The sequence below is a fragment of the Tympanuchus pallidicinctus genome, unplaced genomic scaffold, assembly GCF_026119805.1.
Source record: "Tympanuchus pallidicinctus isolate F22 unplaced genomic scaffold, pur_lepc_1.0 scaffold16, whole genome shotgun sequence".
Classification (NCBI taxonomy): domain Eukaryota; kingdom Metazoa; phylum Chordata; class Aves; order Galliformes; family Phasianidae; genus Tympanuchus; species Tympanuchus pallidicinctus.
In genome coordinates this window covers 2,574-23,318 of record NW_026294679.1, presented here as the reverse complement: position 1 = coordinate 23,318, position 20,745 = coordinate 2,574, and the positions used below count along the sequence as shown (strand labels likewise).

The 20,745-nt window shown below is 51.5% G+C and overlaps 2 protein-coding genes across 2 annotated transcripts in view; both read left to right on the top strand.

Annotated features, from left to right (window-relative positions):
* Window positions 1-20,198, top strand: part of LOC128077826 (rho GTPase-activating protein 32-like) — a 96,256-nt gene extending 76,058 nt beyond the window's left edge. The window contains exons 13-16 of the mRNA XM_052677384.1: window positions 4,979-5,124; window positions 18,748-18,952; window positions 19,466-19,611; window positions 19,801-20,198. Coding sequence (XP_052533344.1) covers window positions 4,979-5,124; window positions 18,748-18,952; window positions 19,466-19,611; window positions 19,801-20,198 — 895 coding nt within the window. The remainder of the gene's footprint in view (window positions 1-4,978; window positions 5,125-18,747; window positions 18,953-19,465; window positions 19,612-19,800) is intronic.
* LOC128077734 (rho GTPase-activating protein 32-like) lies at window positions 6,328-7,169 on the top strand. The gene is made up of 2 exons (XM_052677249.1): window positions 6,328-6,456; window positions 6,646-7,169. Exons 1-2 carry the CDS (start codon window positions 6,330-6,332, stop codon window positions 7,068-7,070), a joined length of 552 nt encoding a protein of 183 aa, XP_052533209.1. The 5' UTR covers window positions 6,328-6,329; the 3' UTR covers window positions 7,071-7,169.
* Window positions 20,199-20,745: the final 547 nt, after the last annotated feature.

The following is a 20,745-nucleotide window of genomic DNA, read 5'->3' as shown; positions in this document are numbered from 1 at the left end:
ATGTGCTCTCCTGCTTTTCAAGAGAGCGAATCCTTGCGGCTCTATCGGTGTCACTGAAAAGCTGCCTTCAAGGCTTTCTTTCCTTGCTGCGGGCATGTTCTTAGCCTTGCCGTTCCTTCTTGTGTGCCCATGATAAGGACGGAGTGCACTTCCTGCAGCTTTCTCTGCTGACATGCTCCTCAGCCTGAAATCCTCCTCGTTTGCCCTCAGCTCCTCACCATGGCCTGTGCTCTCTGTTTCAGGCTGAGAACAACGGGAAGCCCCTGCTGGTCCGTGAGGAGTCATCTCTTAATATCCCAGCTATTGCTGCTGCCCACGTTATTAAGAGATACGTTGCCCAGGCACCGGGTGAACTCTCCTTGGAGGTAAGCAGTTAAGGGCGTTCCTTGTTGTCCTGTACAGAAGAGTATAACATGTGAAGCTATCAGGAATATTCTCAGACACCTTCCGAATGTTTGGTGAGGTGAAGCTCAGAAGATGCGACTCCAGGTTAGACTTGCACTGGGTTGGATGCAGGGAGGAGTTCAGCCATCTCTAAACTATGGCTCTATTTGGCATTGGAATCTTCTGATCCAAGAGCTACTGCCCAGTGTGGTAGCCTGGTCTCTGAGCAATGGCAGAGCAGTGTATGGAGTGTGCAGATCTGTTCAGGCTCTGTTCCGCTGACTTATGCCTGCGGTTTAATTGGAGCTCTCCCTTTGGCAAAGAGCCTGCTGCTTCTGAGAACCATTTCATACTGAACAGCTGAATTCTGTATGTTGTGTATTGGAGTGGCTCTTCTACTTGCACGTTCAGTTGTACGACTGCCAATGCCTGAAGAGCTGCACTGGTGCAATGGCTCTCAAGCTTGACGATATTGGGCAGTGCAGAAGAATGCAGTCATTTGAGCTGCGCTTTCCTCCCAGCCATGCTGAAGCTGGGATTGACGTTGCAATCTCTTGCAGGTGGGAGACCTCGTGTGCGTCATCGAGATGCCGCCTCAGGAGCTGAGCCCCCGCTGGAGAGGCAAGCACGGCTTTCAGGTAGGCCCAAGCTTCAGACGTGAGAGCGCAACTTCGGTCGAGGCAGGAATCTCAGCTTAGAGCTGCCCTGCCTGCACAGCATGGCTCCACATGGAAAATGGTTTCCCTGTGCTGGTGTCAGAGGACTTTCCCTTTTGCTGTGGGCTTGGGCCAGAGCTGGAAGTTTGTCTTTGTAGGAAACTGCCTCCTCAGTTAACTTAGAAAGAAGAGCCCTCACAGCATGCATCAGGTCACGGCCACTGAACCGCACCTTTGGAAATGCAGCAGCTAGGACACGTGTTTCAGTGTCTCTGAGCTCTTGTGCTTGCACCCATGCAGAAGGTGAAGTCAGCGTCTTTTAGGAAGTCGCTGCCTGTCAGCTGAGATGAGGCAGGGTAACAGAGCCTCTGCGCGCTTGCTGCTGCTGCTGGCTGCAGAACGCTGGGTAGCTCAGAGCTGGGGATGGCAGCTGCATCTCGGTCAGCAAGCAGAAAGTTCATAGGCTGTGCTAACTCAGATCTAGCTGCATCAATCTATCATAATATATAGCTTCTGTATGAAGTCTTTCCCTTCGGGCACGCTTGAGATTTAGGGGTGCATAGCATACTTGTCCTTTCCCCGCTCCATACACAGTTTTATGGATATTTGCCTGCCAATTTGGAATAATTATTAATTTTAAGCAGGCCATTTTTTGGTTGGATTGTCTTACGGAGCATCCGGCAGGCACGTGATGAGGAAAATGTGATGTTTGAACAGTTCAGGCCTGAGAAACGCTGCCTTCAGTATTGCACGTCTCTTCTTCTTCTTGTTACAGGTTGGATTTTTCCCTGGTGAGTGTGTGGAGCTCATTAACGGAAAAATCCCAGAGAGTCTCATCAATTCAGTGCCAAAGCCAGGTACGATGATACATTTGATGGTGCAGGGAAGCAAAATGGAGTCTTTTTTCGGGTGTGTTCCGTGTTTAATACCTCCCTTATCCTTCCCACCTTATCCTCTGTGCTGATGATCCTTCATGCATAGCACGGGGCGTATGGCTGGTGTTTTGTAGGCAGTGAGAATGAGGGAAGGCAAAGGCAGTTCTCCTGCAAGTCAGTACGAGGCTGAGAACAGCCAGCGTCCCTGGTGGACAGATAGAGGTCTGGTTGTGCTAGTGACACGCTTGATCAGAACGTGGCTTTTCAAGAGGGTCCTTAATGCCCAAGTTGAGCAAGCTAAGCAAGAGGAGTGCATTCAACTCCATCAGAACGTGCAGAGATTTGGCCCAGTCCTCCTGTGTTTTATGACTGGAGTTGGGGAAATCCTAGAATCCTTGTAGAATGGCTTGGCATGGAAGGCAGCTCGAGGATCATCAAGCTCCAAGCCCCCTTGCCTCAAGCTGGGCTGCCAACCAAGCTCCACGTTTAATGTGGGACTGGACCAGGCTGCCCAGGGCCCCATCCAGTCTGGCCTTGGACTCCTCCAGGGATGGGAAAAATCCATTTTGGTACGCACTTGCTCATCATGTTCTTCCCGTTTTGAGGTGCTCTGTAGAATGTGTTGTGCTCGGCCTCGTCCAACGGAGCCAAACCTGAGATGAACTGGTTTCTTCCTTTTGTTGTGCAGTGCCAAAGAAGCGCGGCAAGCTCCTCACCTTCCTTCGTTCCGTGGTGAAGGCCCGCCCAAAGCAACGGAAAGAGCAGGAGGTGGAGAAGGAGAGGGTGTTTGGCCGTGACCTGGGAGAGCATCTTCTTCACTCTGGTCGTGATGGTAAGGGACAGCCCATTCCTGAGAGCTTCCCTGTTTCAGAACCTAACGATGAAAGGGAGATGGTATCTAGCAAGGGGCAGGTTGATACCAGTGGAGAAACGGGGAATGGGAGTTGATGGCTGAAAGATGAAGTGAGGCTAATGCTCCCAAGAGACAAGCACGTTTGTATTTGCTTCAGCCAAGCCCGGCTGGGCTTAGTGGATGGGATGTGATGGGAGCGCAGCCTGGGCCAGGACTTGACTGAGGAGCTCCAGTAACCGCCGGCACGTGTTCTTTAGTCCCCCAGGTCCTCCAGAGCTGCGCCGAGTTCATCGAGCAGCATGGCGTGGTGCAGGGGATATACCGCCTGTCCGGCGTGGCGTCCAACGTCCAGAGACTGCGGTAAGAGCGCTGGGACTGACAGACACAGCTGCCAGCAGGGGCACGTGCCCTGTTGCGGGCGTTCAGAGGCCTGCGGGCAATGCCTTAGCACAGAGAAAAGGTCTCCTTTGGGAACATCCCATCCAGCACGGCTGACGTGGTGCTGGTGGCCGAGTGTTTGTGTTCTCCAGTACATCAGGAAGCCCTTCTGATTCTTGATTGCATTGGGTGTGGCTTTTGACTTGCTTTCCTCTTTCTCAACCGCTTTCGTGTCCTTCTCTGCAGCCAGGAATTTGAGTCTGAGCAGGTTCCTGAGCTAACCGTCCGCGACGTTCACAGCGCGAGCTCCCTCTGCAAAACGTACTTCAGGGAGCTCCCGACCCCCCTGCTGACCGACCAGCTGTACGACAAGTTCTCGGTAAGCACGAGGCAACGCCTTTCCTTTCCCTCTTCGCTGGGCCTCTTGGGAGATGGCTGCAGCAGTGCCCCAGCTCTGAGGCCCTTCTTCTGTTAGCCCCATGGGGTTTACTCGCATGTCTTTGCCACATCCTGCATCGTGCTGATGCCACTTCTGGTGGCCCCAGGAGGTGGTTATTTCCATATTCACAATGCTTTGCGAGAATTCATGTGTTGTTTGTTTGTTTTTTGCTATTCCCCAATTCTTTCTGGAACAGGAATGGGATTAATAGCCAAGTGTACTTGGAGATGAATGCCCCCTGCGAGGAGCTGAGCTGCCCAACCAGGCTGTAAACCGGCCCGGTGCTTGGACTCCTTGGCCGTGGTGGCACCAGCTGCGTGCCGCTATGTTTGCCAGATGCCTCTGGGGAGGCCTAAAAACTTTCTCCGTGCTGACCAGCAGCGCGCTGTGCCCATGGTTCCCGACCCTGCGGCAGGTATCTCTCCTGATTTGTGTCTCAATCCCTTTCTGCCCTTTTCCAGGATGCTGTTGGTGCCACTACGGAGGAGGAGCGGCTGGTCAGAATGCGGGACACCATCCAGCAGCTGCCCGCTCCTCACTACAGGTCAGTGCTGCCCTCAGCCTGCTGAGCTCAGCCCTGCTGCACTTCAGAGGGCATTGGTGCGATTCCAGGCTTTGTCTCACGTGAGCAACACGATGCCTGGGTATGTTGAAGCGGTTGAAGGCTACACGGGTTTAATTTACAGGGTTAATTTATTGGGTCAGGTCCTGGGCACGGGGGCAGGCTTGGTGCAGCTGATGGCTGTGGCTGTGCTGTGCTGGTGCTGGGTGCTGCAGCGTGGCACTTGGTCAAGTTGGGTCTACTTCATCTTCAGCATCAGTAGCAGTAATAACAACTAGTGTGAATTGAGGTTTGCTTTGTGAGTCGCAGCATGGCGTGCTGGCTGGTGCTGAACATTTGCCTCTCTTGTTTCCCAGGACCCTGGCGTATCTGATGAGACACTTGGCCTGTCTGTCTGCGAACAGCTCTGTCACCAACATGCACTCTAAGAACTTAGCCATTGTGTGGGCTCCAAACCTCCTAAGGTAAACTTCTTTTTCCATTTCAACACAACGCTTACATCTGTTCTCCAGTAGAATAAAGCAATCCTCCCTTCTTCTGCACCACATGTGCTCTTCTCCTGTAAAATGTGCAGTGAGTGGCTGACAGCAGAGCAGGAGCCTGGACTGTTCTCCAACCCCCACGGGCACAATTTTTAGCTGAGCATTGCTGCTCTCTTGTTTAGATGGGACTGGTGTGTCGTTGATCAGCCAGGAGAACTTTTTCAGTGGCATCACTGATTGCCTACTGCGGAAGTCTCTGGAGCCCAGTTTGACAGCTTTGGGCTGCAACAGTTCAGACCCGGGGAAGCGATCTTGGATAAATGACTTCTAAAACCTGCCTTTTCTACAGATCACAGCAGAGCGAGTCTGCCTGCGCCAGCGGGAGAGCTGCCTGCACGGAACTGCAGACGCAGTTGGCCGTGGTGGAATTCATCATCGACCACACAGACGTCCTCTTCTGCTCCACATCTGGACCTGACATCGCAGATGGAGCAGGTGAGTGTCTTCCTCCATTAGCTTCATCTTGTTCAGACACCTGGATCAAATGCAGGCCTTCTCCAAGTCCTTTGAAATCATCTTTTACTATCGAGGGGACAGCAGACTTCTGGGCTTAGATTGGAATCTGGCGTCCAGTTGCTGGATGCTGAGAATGTGCAAGCCCAAACATGACAAGGAGAAATCTGGTGAAGCTTGGTGAAAGTGTGGCAGCGAAGCTTTCTCAGTTCCCTGCGCCTATTTTCTAGGGATTGTGTTTGCCTGTTTCGATACAGGGACCTGCTCCTAATTATGACTGCATCCTTTGCCATAGACACACCTCTGAGCACATGGTTGTTTTGAGCTGCTCTTCTTGCAGCGGCTCGGATAAGCAAATCTGAGAGAAACACAGCAGCTCCCCCGGACCTGCGATGGCTGTGCTGCCGCTTTCTGATCCTGGCTCTCACCTGTGGTTTTCCCTTCCAGGGCACAGTTCTCTCTCAGGGCCCCAGTCTGTGCAGGCGTCTTCTCCTGCCACAGAGCTGCTCAGCCTGGAGGAGGCGCAGGCACGGAGGCGAGGCCACAGCAGCTCTCCTGTTGCTGTGATAGTGAGCAGGGACATAGAGGTGGAAGAAGGCCCCAAAGCTGTACGGGGCAAATTCCACACCATCATCGACTTTCCACCTGAAAGGTAAAGAGGACTTCCTTTTCCAGTACCTTCTCATCATTGTTTGGGTGGGTTTTTGTGGTTTCTTTTTGTGTTGTTTCCCCCCCCCATTATTTCTAGAGGCAAAGCTTGCTGAAACTCAGTTAAACTGATGGTGCCTGAAGTGTTGCAGTGAATCTCCACTCCCTTTGCACTGTGAGACAGAACTCACATTCAGTTGCCCACCGGGCTGAGTTTAGCCACACAAGGCTGGCATTCCCTCCTTGCTGGGCAGGCAGTCACGAGATGCATAAAGCCACGCTGACGTCTGTCCTGGCCTGTGCTGGCTGTACCTGGAAACATTGGGGTTTTCTGGACTTCAGGGCCACGTGCCTGAATCCAATTCCGATTCTCCTCGAAGCAGAGCTGTTGGTCAGACCTGCTGGCACGAGAAACTAGATATGGCAGTGAGATGGGGCCGATGAGCTGTCAGTGTCAGAGTCAGAGATGCTTTTGGAGTTCCACGCACAACTCACACCATTCCCTGTTTCCTCTCTCCAGACCAAGTCCACCCAGCAGGATGAAGGAATCACCATCTGGCTGTTGCTGTTCCTGCTTCAGCCTGGGAAAACCATCCTCTGTGGCCAAAGACCAACGGCAGCACCATCCCAGGGAGCCCTCAGAGACAGACGTTGTAGTGCTGGCAGGTAAAGGTGCAAATCCAGCTTTCAACACCCTGCTTCTCAGCAACGTAGAATTCTTGCTGTCAGTGGGCTTGTATCTCCTTCTAGCTATCCAGCCCATACCTAGCACCTTCAGATCTCCCCTGATCAAGAACCACTTTTGTAATTCAGCTTGTGAGAGTTGGACACCAACCCCTGTTCATTCTTTTATAGGTGATTCAAGCTCTTGTCAACCCAGATGTGCCAGAGCAAGCAGCGATGCTGGGCTGTGTGCTTCCACCAATGGAGAGCTCTTGGGAAGCACAAATGGCTGCGGTTCAGCTGACAGCCTGCCACATAACAACAGTGATGGACACGAGGAGCTCATCCAAGTTGAAGCCCTCATTTCTCCCGGCTGTGCTGAAGATGCTGACCTGAGCCTGCCAGACACCACAGGCAGCCTGGACTGTGACCCGGTGCCTCTGCAGTGCAGCCCAGCCCAAGCAGAGCCCGAGTGCTCCGACAGCAGCACCGCCTTTGAGGAGAAGGTCAGCATCAGCGAGGAGCAGCAGAGCCTTTTGGAGGGGGGCTTAGAATCAGGCCTCCAGTCCCAGGCACCGGACATCAACACTGACAGCGCTGATCCACTCTGTCCATGAGCTTTCCACCCAAGAGAGGACGATTCCCATCTTTACCTGGACCTCTCACGCCCTGCTGTCTTTTCCTTTACTAATAAAAGCACACTTATACTCACTCAACGCCTTGACTGCCTGTGGAGTCTTCATTCAAGGGGACTGGGATGAATGCAACACACAGTAAGGCACCACAGCTTGCAACGTGATGGCTGTGGAGTGCGTGCAGCAGAGCTTCTTGTTTGTTCCTGCTTTGTCTGCAGCGAGAGCTCTGCCTACGATTTGGTATGGCAGCTGATAATGTCTAGGATTCTGGATATGGCTCAAGATAATCCCAAGCTTCCTGGCTGTGGCTTTGTGATGCTTTCCAGGGCTTTTGGATGCGTTTTGACACCTTGGCTGCTCCCTAGCACCTTGCTCCTGCAGCTGAGTTAGCTGGGCCTTTTCTCACAGCGACTGCTGCAGGGACAGCAGAGGACATGAGAAGTCCTTTGCTCTTTCAGTGCTAGAATTCTAATGAAAGTGAACGTGCAGCTCTTTGCAGCCAGGTGAGCGTGGATCTGTTTGTGTGTCAAGCCAAAAATTCTGCCTGGCACTGACAAAAGTATATTAGGCTGAGGAGTGCTCACCTTCACATCTGACTTTTCCAAATAGCAAGTTGCCGTACGATGTTACACCTGAACAAGCTCTTAATCACGGTGAGGTGAGGACGCACCTGGATGCCTCAATCCGAGATGTGAAGGCAATGACAGACAAGTTCCTGTCTGCCATCATTGTTCAGCTGACCAAATCCCGTAAGTCTGGTGTGTCACCGCGTTATCCTGCAGCAGTTAATGGTGGGTTCATCCGTGAGGAATTCTCACTTGCCTTTTATTTCCTTCGAAGTTACGGGATGCGTTTCATCGCCAAGGTACTGAAAGACTCCCGGCATGACAAGTTTCCTGATGCTGGCGAGGATGAGCTTCTGAAGGTAAGGAGCTGAGCAGCTCTGTGAATCATTGTCTGCCACGCTGACTGCAGCAGATGCATCTCAGTGTTGTTTGTTGGGTGTACGTGTGCAGAGAAGTTTCAAAGCTGCAGTTTAAGTAGACAGGCTATTTGTTGTTATGGGTATAAAGTACTTTGCCCTGTGCTTTGTCAATGGTTTATGGGCTGGTCCGGCCCAGTTCCGTGACCAGCAGGGCGGAGGAATCTGCGGATCCGCGCCTCTGGGAAAGGGGAAGCAGGGGACCCCAAAATACTTGAAAAACAACAGCACTGGTCTGAGGTGGAACAAATGATTTTACTACATATAGTACTAGTAAAATACAAAGACAGAGAGAGAGAGAGAGGGAGAGAGAGAGAGTCTGTTTGAACTGTATAGACCTCACCACAATGCTGGGGTGAGAAGTGCAGTCCAGTTGAGTGACTGAAGTGCAGGCGGCGAAGTGCAGACAGCCAAGAGCAGGCGAAGAAGAAGGATCAGGTGACCTTGCTTGGAGTTATATCCCCTTGCTGACCGCAAAGGCTCCTGGGGAAATGTAGTTCTTCTCCGACGGACGAACATTCGGCAGATATCAAACCCCACCCCCAGTGCATTACATGATGTTATGGTGTGGAATACTGATGACCAAAAATCATAAAACCATGACAGGATTGCTGGATACATGTTTGTCAAAGGAGACATAATACAGCGTTCAGAAGAAGTCACCCTATTGCTTTTCCTTTTGCTTTTAATATCTTGGGCATTGTGCCCCCTAGGTTTCTTGGCTTTGGGATGCTCTTGCTGCTGAATGGTGCACCTTGGTTTTGCTGGTGTTATCTGAGTCAGTTGCTCTTTTTTTAAAGAGACAGTGCCAAGTTGAAAAGGCCCGTGTGCAGAATTCTACTCTTCTCACTTCCCTTACAATATTCTAGGGCATTACAGTAGCTGCAACAAAGTATACGGTGTCATTTTTCATGAGGTGTGGGCAGTTTTGTGTTGTACATTTCCGTACTTTAGAGAACGAAAAGGATGTTAGTAGTAAATGCTTCCAAATGAGCAATTGTGGCTTTCATTGGGATTGTCCTGGCGTTTGTTATTTTGAAGGTCTTTCTGTCTGTGAGTGCTCTTCTTCTTAATAAAACAAAGAGTGGCTTTGACATTACTTGCCCCAGTCTCTTTAAGCTTTTCTGTCTCCGCTTCATTACGAAGTAATTCCCAATCTGAATGCCGTTTTCTTCTCTCTTCTGGTTCCGTGCTTTCCCGTTCTGAGGCATCGATTCTTTCTGTGCAGGTGAATTCATTTTTTCCATCTGTAAATGTAGGTGGAAAGCTGCAGTTTTTATTAATCCTTGTGGAAACAATGTCACGGCCCATGCCGCACTCTGAACTGCAGCTGTGTGCGGTGACTGCCTGTAGATGCGTTAGGGCCTAAAACTACTCCTACAGTGTACTGTTCTTGTCTTCCTACTACATGTTTTACTATTATCAGTATGATTTCTCTCACAAATGTGTTTCTTATGACTGGTAGTGAACAGTTTTGTCTGTTGTGACCATGTGCCGTCACCTGGGATAGTAGAGCAAGAGCTGAAACCGCTGTCAAAACCATGACCTCTCTGAAAGCAGTTAATTTCTGGGTCAGCTTAGCAATGGCGAAGCTTCTTCTTTCTGTTTTTGCCATTTCTTCACACCTCTGATCTCTTCTGTGCATTCAAATCGCACGTGAAGCAGGAGAAGCCCAGATTCTGTGACTTGGTTCTGCGCAGATTGATGTGAAACTCCAGGAAATACTGAAGCATGTGGCGTGGGAACTTTTGCTGCATGTCAGCGTGCTGGGACGATGCCCAGTATATTAATGAGCTGGTCCAAACAATTGGCTTTGCCATACAAGCCTCCAGAGTAAAGGCTGTTTTTCTATGTGTTTATTATGATATTCTGGCCATTGAAAACTAGAGTGTGCTTGCGTTCTTTCCTATATGCACCCTAGTTCTCTGTATGCAAACTAGATGGCACTTTGGATTAAAGCAGGCTGGAATTTAGTTGTTTGTATAATCAAGTAACTTTTGAATGAAGAGCTTCTTTATATCTTTCATCTTTTGTAAGAAAGAAAACTGGAAATGGCTGGGAGTGAGGATTATTCTTGCAGCTGAGACAGAAGGATGGGTGCACAAGGTCATTTGGTCCACAGACTTGTCCTGCAGATGCTTACAGTGAGCGAATGCCGACATGGCCAGTACCAATAAGTGAATCTTCTAGATGGCTTTTGATGTGATAAGCTATAGCTTGTGCAATTGCAGTATGCTTGGGAACCATGGTTTGAAGAAGAACAGCTGCTGGTATGCTGATTACCTTTTTCTCCTTTTTTTTTTTTTTTTTTTTTTTTTTTTAAGACTCTTTTTTCACAAGGTTGCTTGTGAGGTTCCTGAATTGCAGTATAAGTTCAGTATTGATGAGTATTTTGGCTTCCTTCCTTGTCTATCCCTTCTGCAGAGCTTATAGCCATCAATCTCAACGCGCCAGTCATGGGAGCAGTCCCACCATGTTTCAGTAACAGCAGCTAGATCGTAGTTAGCCTGGTGCACAATGGCTTCCAGTTCCTCCTGCTTGTTGCTCATGCTGCGTGCATTGGTATAGGTGCACTTGAGCCGAGTCATTTGCCTGACTCCCAGCTCTAAAATCGTTCCGCCAGGCTCTTCTCTTGTGAGGACTGTACTGTCCCCTTCCCCCGTCATAATTAGTTGATTGCACAGGAAGAAAAGCTTGATGTCTGTGCCAAGGGAGACGTACACCGCACTTGCGCTGCCTGGACGATGTGGAAACTGGAAATTGTGGGGTGTGCTGAAGCATGCCCTCTCAGGTCAGTCTAAGCATCCATAGAGTAGACCTGTCTAGCAAAACAGGGAATAGACAGTTAAACCCATTCTGTTGGGAAATACTCTCTCCTTCTAAGTACCTTTAGAACGTGAGTTTCTTCAATTAATTACTCAACTCATTTGCTTTTCCTGAATGATCCTAAGTTCTTTTCTCAGGCGACATCTGCACTCTGCTCAGTCCAAGGAGAAATCCCTGCCCGCAGATGCAATGACACAGCGTGGCTCACCACCTCATTTTTCATTGCTTACTGTTATGGTAGCTGCCATCCATGTCCACCCTGCGTATTCTCAGAGCTCTACTGGTGTCCATGGGACAGACTTATGGTTGAACTAAAGGGAATTTTTTCATATTGCTCTAGCTCCAGATGATTATCCCTAGTATCATTGTATTAAAAAAAAAAAAAAAAAGGCGTTTGAAGTAGTGTGATATATCTTCTGTGCCTCAGAATGTGGCACGTGTGGCATGAGAGAGTTGTGAGGCCACGAGGTCTGCCCAGACAGCATGAGAACTGTAAGAGCAGAGAGCTATAGGAGATGCAGCGCTATTGGTGCCACCCGCAGGAAGCGGTAGCTGGCACAAAATATGGCCAGAAGAGTGATCAGATTGCGTTTAGTAAGGAACTATTTCATTAGTTGTAGAACTTTGACAAAATGTATATTCAGGATGATGATCAGCATGTCAGGTGCTGGGACCATGCCGAAAGAGAAATGGTCTGAAAATGTCGGTGCAATTTGCAATATATCCCCTTCCACAAAGCCCTCAGATCCAGGGACGGCCTGAGGCCAGTCGTACGAGGCTGCACAGCAGCAAGCGCTGGGTCCTGCGCTGTGGTCATGACAACCGCATGGCAGCTTCTGCAGGATTGGGCTGAGGTAGAATTCCAACGGCCCACTGATTCTAGAATGTTGGGTGTGGTGTTGGAATCTTCTGGTCTTGCCTCCCCACCCTGTCGTCATGGCGGAGCAGCCTGGTGGCCCTTAGTGATGTCACAAGAGGCTGGAATGAGGGGAGGAGCAGTGCGTGCTGCGTCCCTTCATTGGAGCGCTTGAGCTCTGCGTGAGTAGCTCGCTTGTTGCCCTTGTGCAGCGACTGAGTGCCTTCATTTTCACCCCTTGTGTCTTGTGCAGCATCTTGTAGGTAAGCTGAGACAGCGTGGGATGGACGAGTGGGCAGTGAGCTGTTGAAAACTGCTGGCTGGTGGAGCTCCTAGCAGCTCGTACTGCTTACTCTTGTCCATCAGACGTAACTTTCAGCCAGTACCTGCATTCCCAAGCGATCCACAAAGATGGCATTTGTCCCATGGCTTTTCCCTTGTCATCTTTGCTGCATTGTGGAAGCTCACAGACCTGTTCCTTCTCTCTCCTCTACCCGCTCCCTTGGTGCAGCTTTCGCTCGTGGAAGCACAGAGCAAAGTGACAAGAATCAGCTGCGAGTTCAAGGAATTGTCTACCTTGTTCTGATCTCCTGCCAGGTACGTGCCACGCTTTGTCCCCCCACGTGGTTGACCAGCACTGTGTCGCACCATGTTTGGTAACACAGCCTCACCCAGCTTTGATGGGACACTGGTCCCGTGTGGTTTTTTTCCCTTCCCCTGCAGCTCCGCCCTCAGGAGGATGCTGTGTGTGGTGCTGTGACCAGCTCGTCTGAAGGAAAGCAATCCCTTAGGCAAAGAGTCCTAGGCCCAGTTTGTGCCGAGCTGCACAGTGTGACCTAAGGTCACAAGCACGCACGCTTGGGCTGTGTGAGTGTGCGCGGCAGCTGTAGGGTGCACAGCAGAGATGCAAGCAGAGGAAATCCTTGATGTGCGGGGCTGCAGCAGGTGCCGGTGGTGAGGCTGGTGGGAGCCGTGGCCGGGGAGCAGATGCACCTGCAGCAATGATTCCTCTCACTGCCCTGCTGCTGCGCTGTCAGAGCGCCCTGGGCGAATGCATCTGCTGCTTTGTGCCAGTCCCCATCTGCTAGCAGAGGGACAGCCGCTTGGTCAAATGCTGCCTAATGGGCTGTCCCATTTGAACGGAGTGAACAGAGTGGTTGCTTCTAGAGCACCCGCCTGTGCCAGAGGATAGCCAAGGGTAGTTCTGAAGAAGTCTCTCAATAGTGTGGTGTGTGAAGAGAGAAAATATGAGCGTGTTTCTTTTCATTCCAGCTTGTCGTGCCTGCTGTGATGGGCATCGCGTGCAGCGAGATCAGCTGTGAGCCTGGCATGACACGGATGGAGGTAGAGTGTGGAGCTCTGATTGGTCTTTGTTCCCTGATTTGAGCCAGCAGAGTGAGCTGCAGATGTGCTCTCCTGCTTTTCAAGAGAGCGAATCCTTGCGGCTCTATCGGTGTCACTGAAAAGCTGCCTTCAAGGCTTTCTTTCCTTGCTGCGGGCATGTTCTTAGCCTTGCCGTTCCTTCTTGTGTGCCCATGATAAGGACGGAGTGCACTTCCTGCAGCTTTCTCTGCTGACATGCTCCTCAGCCTGAAATCCTCCTCGTTTGCCCTCAGCTCCTCACCATGGCCTGTGCTCTCTGTTTCAGGCTGAGAACAACGGGAAGCCCCGTCTGGTCCGTGAGGAGTCATCTCTTAATATCCCAGCTATTGCTGCTGCCCACGTTATTAAGAGATACGTTGCCCAGGCACCGGGTGAACTCTCCTTGGAGGTAAGCAGTTAAGGGCGTTCCTTGTTGTCCTGTACAGAAGAGTATAACATGTGAAGCTATCAGGAATATTCTCAGACACCTTCCGAATGTTTGGTGAGGTGAAGCTCAGAAGATGCGACTCCAGATTAGACTTGCACTGGGTTGGATGCAGGGAGGAGTTCAGCCATCTCTAAACTATGGCTCTATTTGGCATTGGAATCTTCTGATCCAAGAGCTACTGCCCAGCGTGGTAGCCTGGTCTCTGAGCAATGGCAGAGCAGTGTATGGAGTGTGCAGATCTGTTCAGGCTCTGTTCCGCTGACTTATGCCTGCGGTTTAATTGAAGCTCTCCCTTTGGCAAAGAGCCTGCTGCTTCTGAGAACCATTTCATACTGAACAGCTGAATTCTGTATGTTGTGTAGTATTGGAGTGACTCTTCTACTTCCACGTTCAGTTGTACGACTGCAAATGCCTGAAGAGCTGCACTGGTGCAATGGCTCTCAAGCTTGACGATATTGGGCAGTGCAGAAGAATGCAGTCATTTGAGCTGCGCTTTCCTCCCAGCCATGCTGAAGCTGGGATTGACGTTGCAATCTCTTGCAGGTGGGAGACCTCGTGTGCGTCATCGAGATGCCGCCTCAGGAGCTGAGCCCCCGCTGGAGAGGCAAGCACGGCTTTCAGGTAGGCCCAAGCTTCAGACGTGAGAGCGCAACTTCGGTCGAGGCAGGAATCTCAGCTTAGAGCTGCCCTGCCTGCACAGCATGGCTCCACATGGAAAATGGTTTCCTTGTGCTGGTGTCAGAGGACTTTCCCTTTTGCTGTGGGCTTGGGCCAGAGCTGGAAGTTTGTCTTTGTAGGAAACTGCCTCCTCAGTTAACTTAGAAAGAAGAGCCCTCAGAACATGCATCAGGTCACGGCCACTGAACCGCACCTTTGGAAATGCAGCAGCTAGGACACGTGTTTCAGTGTCTCTGAGCACTTGTGCTTGCACCCATGCAGAAGGTGAAGTCAGCGTCTTTTAGGAAGTCGCTGCCTGTCAGCTGAGATGAGGCAGGGTAACAGAGCCTCTGCGCGCTTGCTGCTGCTGCTGGCTGCAGAACGCTGGGTAGCTCAGAGCTGGGGATGGCAGCTGCATCTCGGTCAGCAAGCAGAAAGTGCATAGGCTGTGCTAACTCAGATCTAGCTGCATCAATCTATCATAATATATAGCTTCTGTATGAAGTCTTTCCCTTCGGGCACGCTTGAGATTTAGGGGTGCATAGCATACTTGTCCTTTCCCCGCTCCATACACAGTTTTATGGATATTTGCCTGCCAATTTGGAATAATTATTAACTTTAAGCAGGCCATTTTTTGGTTGGATTGTCTTACGGAGCATCCGGCAGGCACGTGATGAGGAAAATGTAATGTTTGAACAGTTCAGGCCTGAGAAACGCTGCCTTCAGTATTGCACGTCTCTTCTTCCTCTTGTTACAGGTTGGATTTTTCCCTGGTGAGTGTGTGGAGCTCATTAACGGAAAAATCCCAGAGAGTCTCATCAATTCAGTGCCAAAGCCAGGTACGATGATACATTTGATGGTGCAGGGAAGCAAAATGGAGTCTTTTTTCGGGTGTGTTCCGTGTTTAATACCTCCCTTATCCTTCCCACCTTATCCTCTGTGCTGATAATCCTTCATGCATAGCACGGGGCGTATGGCTGGTGTTTTGTAGGCAGTGAGAATGAGGGAAGGCAAAGGCAGTTCTCCGGCAAGTCCGTACGAGGCTGAGAACAGCCAGCGTCCCTGGTGGACAGATAGAGGTCTGGTTGTGCTAGTGACACGCTTGATCAGAACGTGGCTTTTCAAGAGGGTCCTTAATGCCCAGGTTGAGCAAGCTAAGCAAGAGGAGTGCATTCAACTCCATCAGAACGTGCAGAGATTTAGCCCAGTCCTCCTGTGTTTTATGACTGGAGTTGGGGAAATCCTAGAATCCTTGTAGAATGGCTTGGCATGGAAGGCAGCTCGAGGATCATCAAGCTCCAAGCCCCCTTGCCTCAAGCTGGGCTGCCAACCAAGCTCCACGTTTAATGTGGGACTGGACCAGGCTGCCCAGGGCCCCATCCAGTCTGGCCTTGGACTCCTCCAGGGATGGGAAAAATCCATTTTGGTATGCACTTGCTCATCATGTTCTTCCCGTTTTGAGGTGCTCTGTAGAATGTGTTGTGCTCGGCCTCGTCCAACGGAGCCAAACCTGAGATGAACTGGTTTCTTCCTTTTGTTGTCCAGTGCCAAAGAAGCGCGGCAAGCTCCTCACCTTCCTTCGTTCCGTGGTGAAGGCCCGCCCAAAGCAACGGAAAGAGCAGGAGGTGGAGAAGGAGAGGGTGTTTGGCCGTGACCTGGGAGAGCATCTTCTTCACTCTGGTCGTGATGGTAAGGGACAGCCCATTCCTGAGAGCTTCCCTGTTTCAGAACCTAACGATGAAAGGGAGATGGTATCTAGCAAGGGGCAGGTTGATACCAGTGGAGAAACGGGGAATGGGAGTTGATGGCTGAAAGATGAAGTGAGGCTAATGCTCCCAAGAGACAAGCACGTTTGTATTTGCTTCAGCCAAGCCCGGCTGGGCTTAGTGGATGGGATGTGATGGGAGCGCAGCCTGGGCCAGGACTTGACTGAGGAGCTCCAGTAACCGCCGGCACGTGTTCTTTAGTCCCCCAGGTCCTCCAGAGCTGCGCCGAGTTCATCGAGCAGCATGGCGTGGTGCAGGGGATATACCGCCTGTCCGGCGTGGCGTCCAACGTCCAGAGACTGCGGTAAGAGCGCTGGGACTGACAGACACAGCTGCCAGCAGGGGCACGTGCCCTGTTGCGGGCGTTCAGAGGCCTGCGGGCAATGCCTTAGCACAGAGAAAAGGTCTCCTTTGGGAACATCCCATCCAGCACGGCTGACGTGGTGCTGGTGGCCGAGTGTTTGTGTTCTCCAGTACATCAGGAAGCCCTTCTGATTCTTGATTGCATTGGGTGTGGCTTTTGACTTGCTTTCCTCTTTCTCAACCGCTTTCGTGTCCTTCTCTGCAGCCAGGAATTTGAGTCTGAGCAGGTTCCTGAGCTAACCGTCCGCGACGTTCACAGCGCGAGCTCCCTCTGCAAAACGTACTTCAGGGAGCTCCCGACCCCCCTGCTGACCGACCAGCTGTACGACAAGTTCTCGGTAAGCACGAGGCAACGCCTTTCCTTTCCCTCTTCGCTGGGCCTCTTGGGAGATGGCTGCAGCAGTGCCCCAGCTCTGAGGCCCTTCTTCTGTTAGCCCCATGGGGTTTACTCGCATGTCTTTGCCACATCCTGCATCGTGCTGATGCCACTTCTGGTGGCCCCAGGAGGTGGTTATTTCCATATTCACAATGCTTTGCGAGAATTCATGTGTTGTTTGTTTGTTTTTTGCTATTCCCCAATTCTTTCTGGAACAGGAATGGGATTAATAGCCAAGTGTACTTGGAGATGAATGCCCCCTGCGAGGAGCTGAGCTGCCCAACCAGGCTGTAAACCGGCCCGGTGCTTGGACTCCTTGGCCGTGGTGGCACCAGCTGCGTGCCGCTATGTTTGCCAGATGCCTCTGGGGAGGCCTAAAAACTTTCTCCGTGCTGACCAGCAGCGCGCTGTGCCCATGGTTCCCGACCCTGCGGCAGGTATCTCTCCTGATTTGTGTCTCAATCCCTTTCTGCCCTTTTCCAGGATGCTGTTGGTGCCACTACGGAGGAGGAGCGGCTGGTCAGAATGCGGGACACCATCCAGCAGCTGCCCGCTCCTCACTACAGGTCAGTGCTGCCCTCAGCCTGCTGAGCTCAGCCCTGCTGCACTTCAGAGGGCATTGGTGCGATTCCAGGCTTTGTCTCACGTGAGCAACACGATGCCTGGGTATGTTGAAGCGGTTGAAGGCTACACGGGTTTAATTTACAGGGTTAATTTATTGGGTCAGGTCCTGGGCACGGGGGCAGGCTTGGTGCAGCTGATGGCTGTGGCTGTGCTGTGCTGGTGCTGGGTGCTGCAGCGTGGCACTTGGTCAAGTTGGGTCTACTTCATCTTCAGCATCAGTAGCAGTAATAACAACTAGTGTGAATTGAGGTTTGCTTTGTGAGTCGCAGCATGGCGTGCTGGCTGGTGCTGAACATTTGCCTCTCTTGTTTCCCAGGACCCTGGCGTATCTGATGAGACACTTGGCCTGTCTGTCTGCGAACAGCTCTGTCACCAACATGCACTCTAAGAACTTAGCCATTGTGTGGGCTCCAAACCTCCTAAGGTAAACTTCTTTTTCCATTTCAACACAACGCTTACATCTGTTCTCCAGTAGAATAAAGCAATCCTCCCTTCTTCTGCACCACATGTGCTCTTCTCCTGTAAAATGTGCAGTGAGTGGCTGACAGCAGAGCAGGAGCCTGGACTGTTCTCCAACCCCCACGGGCACAATTTTTAGCTGAGCATTGCTGCTCTCTTGTTTAGATGGGACTGGTGTGTCGTTGATCAGCCAGGAGAACTTTTTCAGTGGCATCACTGATTGCCTACTGCGGAAGTCTCTGGAGCCCAGTTTGACAGCTTTGGGCTGCAACAGTTCAGACCCGGGGAAGCGATCTTGGATAAATGACTTCTAAAACCTGCCTTTTCTACAGATCACAGCAGAGCGAGTCTGCCTGCGCCAGCGGGAGAGCTGCCTGCACGGAACTGCAGACGCAGTTGGCCGTGGTGGAATTCATCATCGACCACACAGATGTCCTCTTCTGCTCCACATCTGGACCTGACATCGCAGATGGAGCAGGTGAGTGTCTTCCTCCATTAGCTTCATCTTGTTCAGACACCTGGATCAAATGCAGGCCTTCTCCAAGTCCTTTGAAATCATCTTTTACTATCGAGGGGACAGCAGACTTCTGGGCTTAGACTGGAATCTGGCGTCCAGTTGCTGGATGCTGAGAATGTGCAAGCCCAAACGTGACAAGGAGAAATCTGGTGAAGCTTGGTGAAAGTGTGGCAGCGAAGCTTTCTCAGTTCCCTGCCCCCATTTTCTAGGGATTGTGTTTGCCTGTTTCGATACAGGGACCTGCTCCTAATTATGACTGCATCCTTTGCCATAGACACACCTCTGAGCACATGGTTGTTTTGAGCTGCTCTTCTTGCAGCGGCTCGGTTAAGCAAGTCTGAGGAAAACAGCAGCTCCCCCGGACCTGCGATGGCTGTGCTGCCGCTTTCTGATCCTGGCTCTCACTGTGGTTTTCCCTTCCAGGGCACAGTTCTCTCTCAGGGCCCCAGTCTGTGCAGGCGTCTTCTCCTGCCACAGAGCTGCTCAGCCTGGAGGAGGCGCAGGCACGGAGGCGAGGCCACAGCAGCTCTCCTGTTGCTGTGATAGTGAGCAGGGACATAGAGATGGAAGAAGGCCCCAAAGCTGTACGGGGCAAATTCCACACCATCATCGACTTTCCATCTGAAAGGTAAAGAGGACTTCCTTTTCCAGTACCTTCTCATCATTGTTTGGGTGGGTTTTTGTGGTTTCTTTTTGTGTTGTTTCCCCCCCCCATTATTTCTAGAGGCAAAGCTTGCTGAAACTCAGTTAAACTGATGGTGCCTGAAGTGTTGCAGTGAATCTCCACTCCCTTTGCACTGTGAGACAGAACTCACATTCAGTTGCCCACCGGGCTGAGTTTAGCCACACAAGGCTGGCATTCCCTCCTTGCTGGGCAGGCAGTCACGAGATGCATAAAGCCACGCTGACGTCTGTCCTGGCCTGTGCTGGCTGTACCTGGAAACATTGGGGTTTTCCGGACTTCAGGGCCACGTGCTTGAATCCAATTCCAGTTCTCGAAGCAGAGCTGTTGGTCAGACCTGCTGGCATGAGAAACTAGATATGGCAGTGAGATGGGGCCGATGAGCTGTCAGTGTCAGAGTCAGAGATGCTTTTGGAGTTCCATGCACAACTCACACCATTCTCTGCTTCTTCTCTCCAGACCAAGTCCACCCAGCAGGATGAAGGAATCACCATCTGGCTGTTGCTGTTCCTGCTTCAGCCTGGGAAAACCATCCTCTGTGGCCAAAGACCAACGGCAGCACCATCCCAGGGAGCCCTCAGAGACAGACGTTGTAGTGCTGGCAGGTAAAGGTGCAAATCCAGCTTTCAACACCCTGCTTCTCAGCAACGTAGAATTCTTGCTGTCAGTGGGCTTGTATCTCCCTCTAGCTATCCAGCCCATACCTAGCACCTTCAGATCTCCCCTGATCAAGAACCACTTTTGTAATTCAGCTTGTGAGAGTTGGACACCAACCCCTGTTCATTCTTTTATAGGTGATTCAAGCTCTTGTCAACCCAGATGTGCCAGAGCAAGCAGCGATGCTGGGCTGTGTGCTTCCACCAATGGAGAGCTCTTGGGAAGCACAAATGGCTGCGGTTCAGCTGACAGCCTGCCACATAACAACAGTGAAGGACACGAGGAGCTCATCCAAGTTGAAGCCCTCATTTCTCCCGGCTGTGCTGAAGATGCTGACCTGAGCCTGCCAGACACCACAGGCAGCCTGGACTGTGACCCGGTGCCTCTGCAGTGCAGCCCAGCCCAAGCAGAGCCCGAGTGCCCTGACAGCAGCACCTCTGTGCAGGAGCAGGTCAGCAACAGCGAGGAGAAGCCGTGCCCCTTGGTGGGGGACTTAGAATCAGGCTCTGAGAGCTCTGAGCCGCTCTCTCCGTGACCTTTCCATCCAAGAGAGGACGATTCCCATCTTTACCTGGACCTCTCACGCCCTCCTGTCTTTTCCTTTAATAATAAAAGCACGCTTGTGCTCACTCACCGCCTTGACTGCCTGTGGAGTCTTCATTCCCAGGGACTGGGATGAATGCAACAAACAATGAGGCACCTCAGCTTGCAACGTGATGGCTGTGGGGTGCACGAAGCAGAGCTTGGGGTTAGTTCCCGTTTTGTCTGGCTTTGGGGTGTCTGCAGCTCCCATTTGGTACGGTAGCAAATAATCTCTAGCATCCTGGATGCTGCTCGTGATAACCCCATGCTTCCTGGCGGTGGCTTTGTGATTCCTTTCAGGGCTTTCGGATGCCTTGTGATGCCTTGGCTGCTCCCTAACACCTCTCTCCTCTGGCTGCGTCCATTCCTGGCTCCCAACCTGTGAGCTGCCTGTGCAGATCATCTGCAACCCTGTCATCATCATGCTGCAGCAGGACGAGCTCACTCAGACCCGGCATCTCATTGCTCAGCGTCAGCGCTGTTCCACCCCTGGCAGCCTC

Excerpts from the sequence above, each read along its gene's own strand:
- LOC128077734 (XM_052677249.1), top strand. The coding sequence starts at position 6,330 with ATGAAGGAATCACCATCTGGCTGTTGCTGTTCCTGCTTCAGCCTGGGA. Across the intron at positions 6,457-6,645 it reads AGACGTTGTAGTGCTGGCAG|GTGATTCAAGCTCTTGTCAA; the intron begins GTAAAGGTGCAA and ends ATTCTTTTATAG.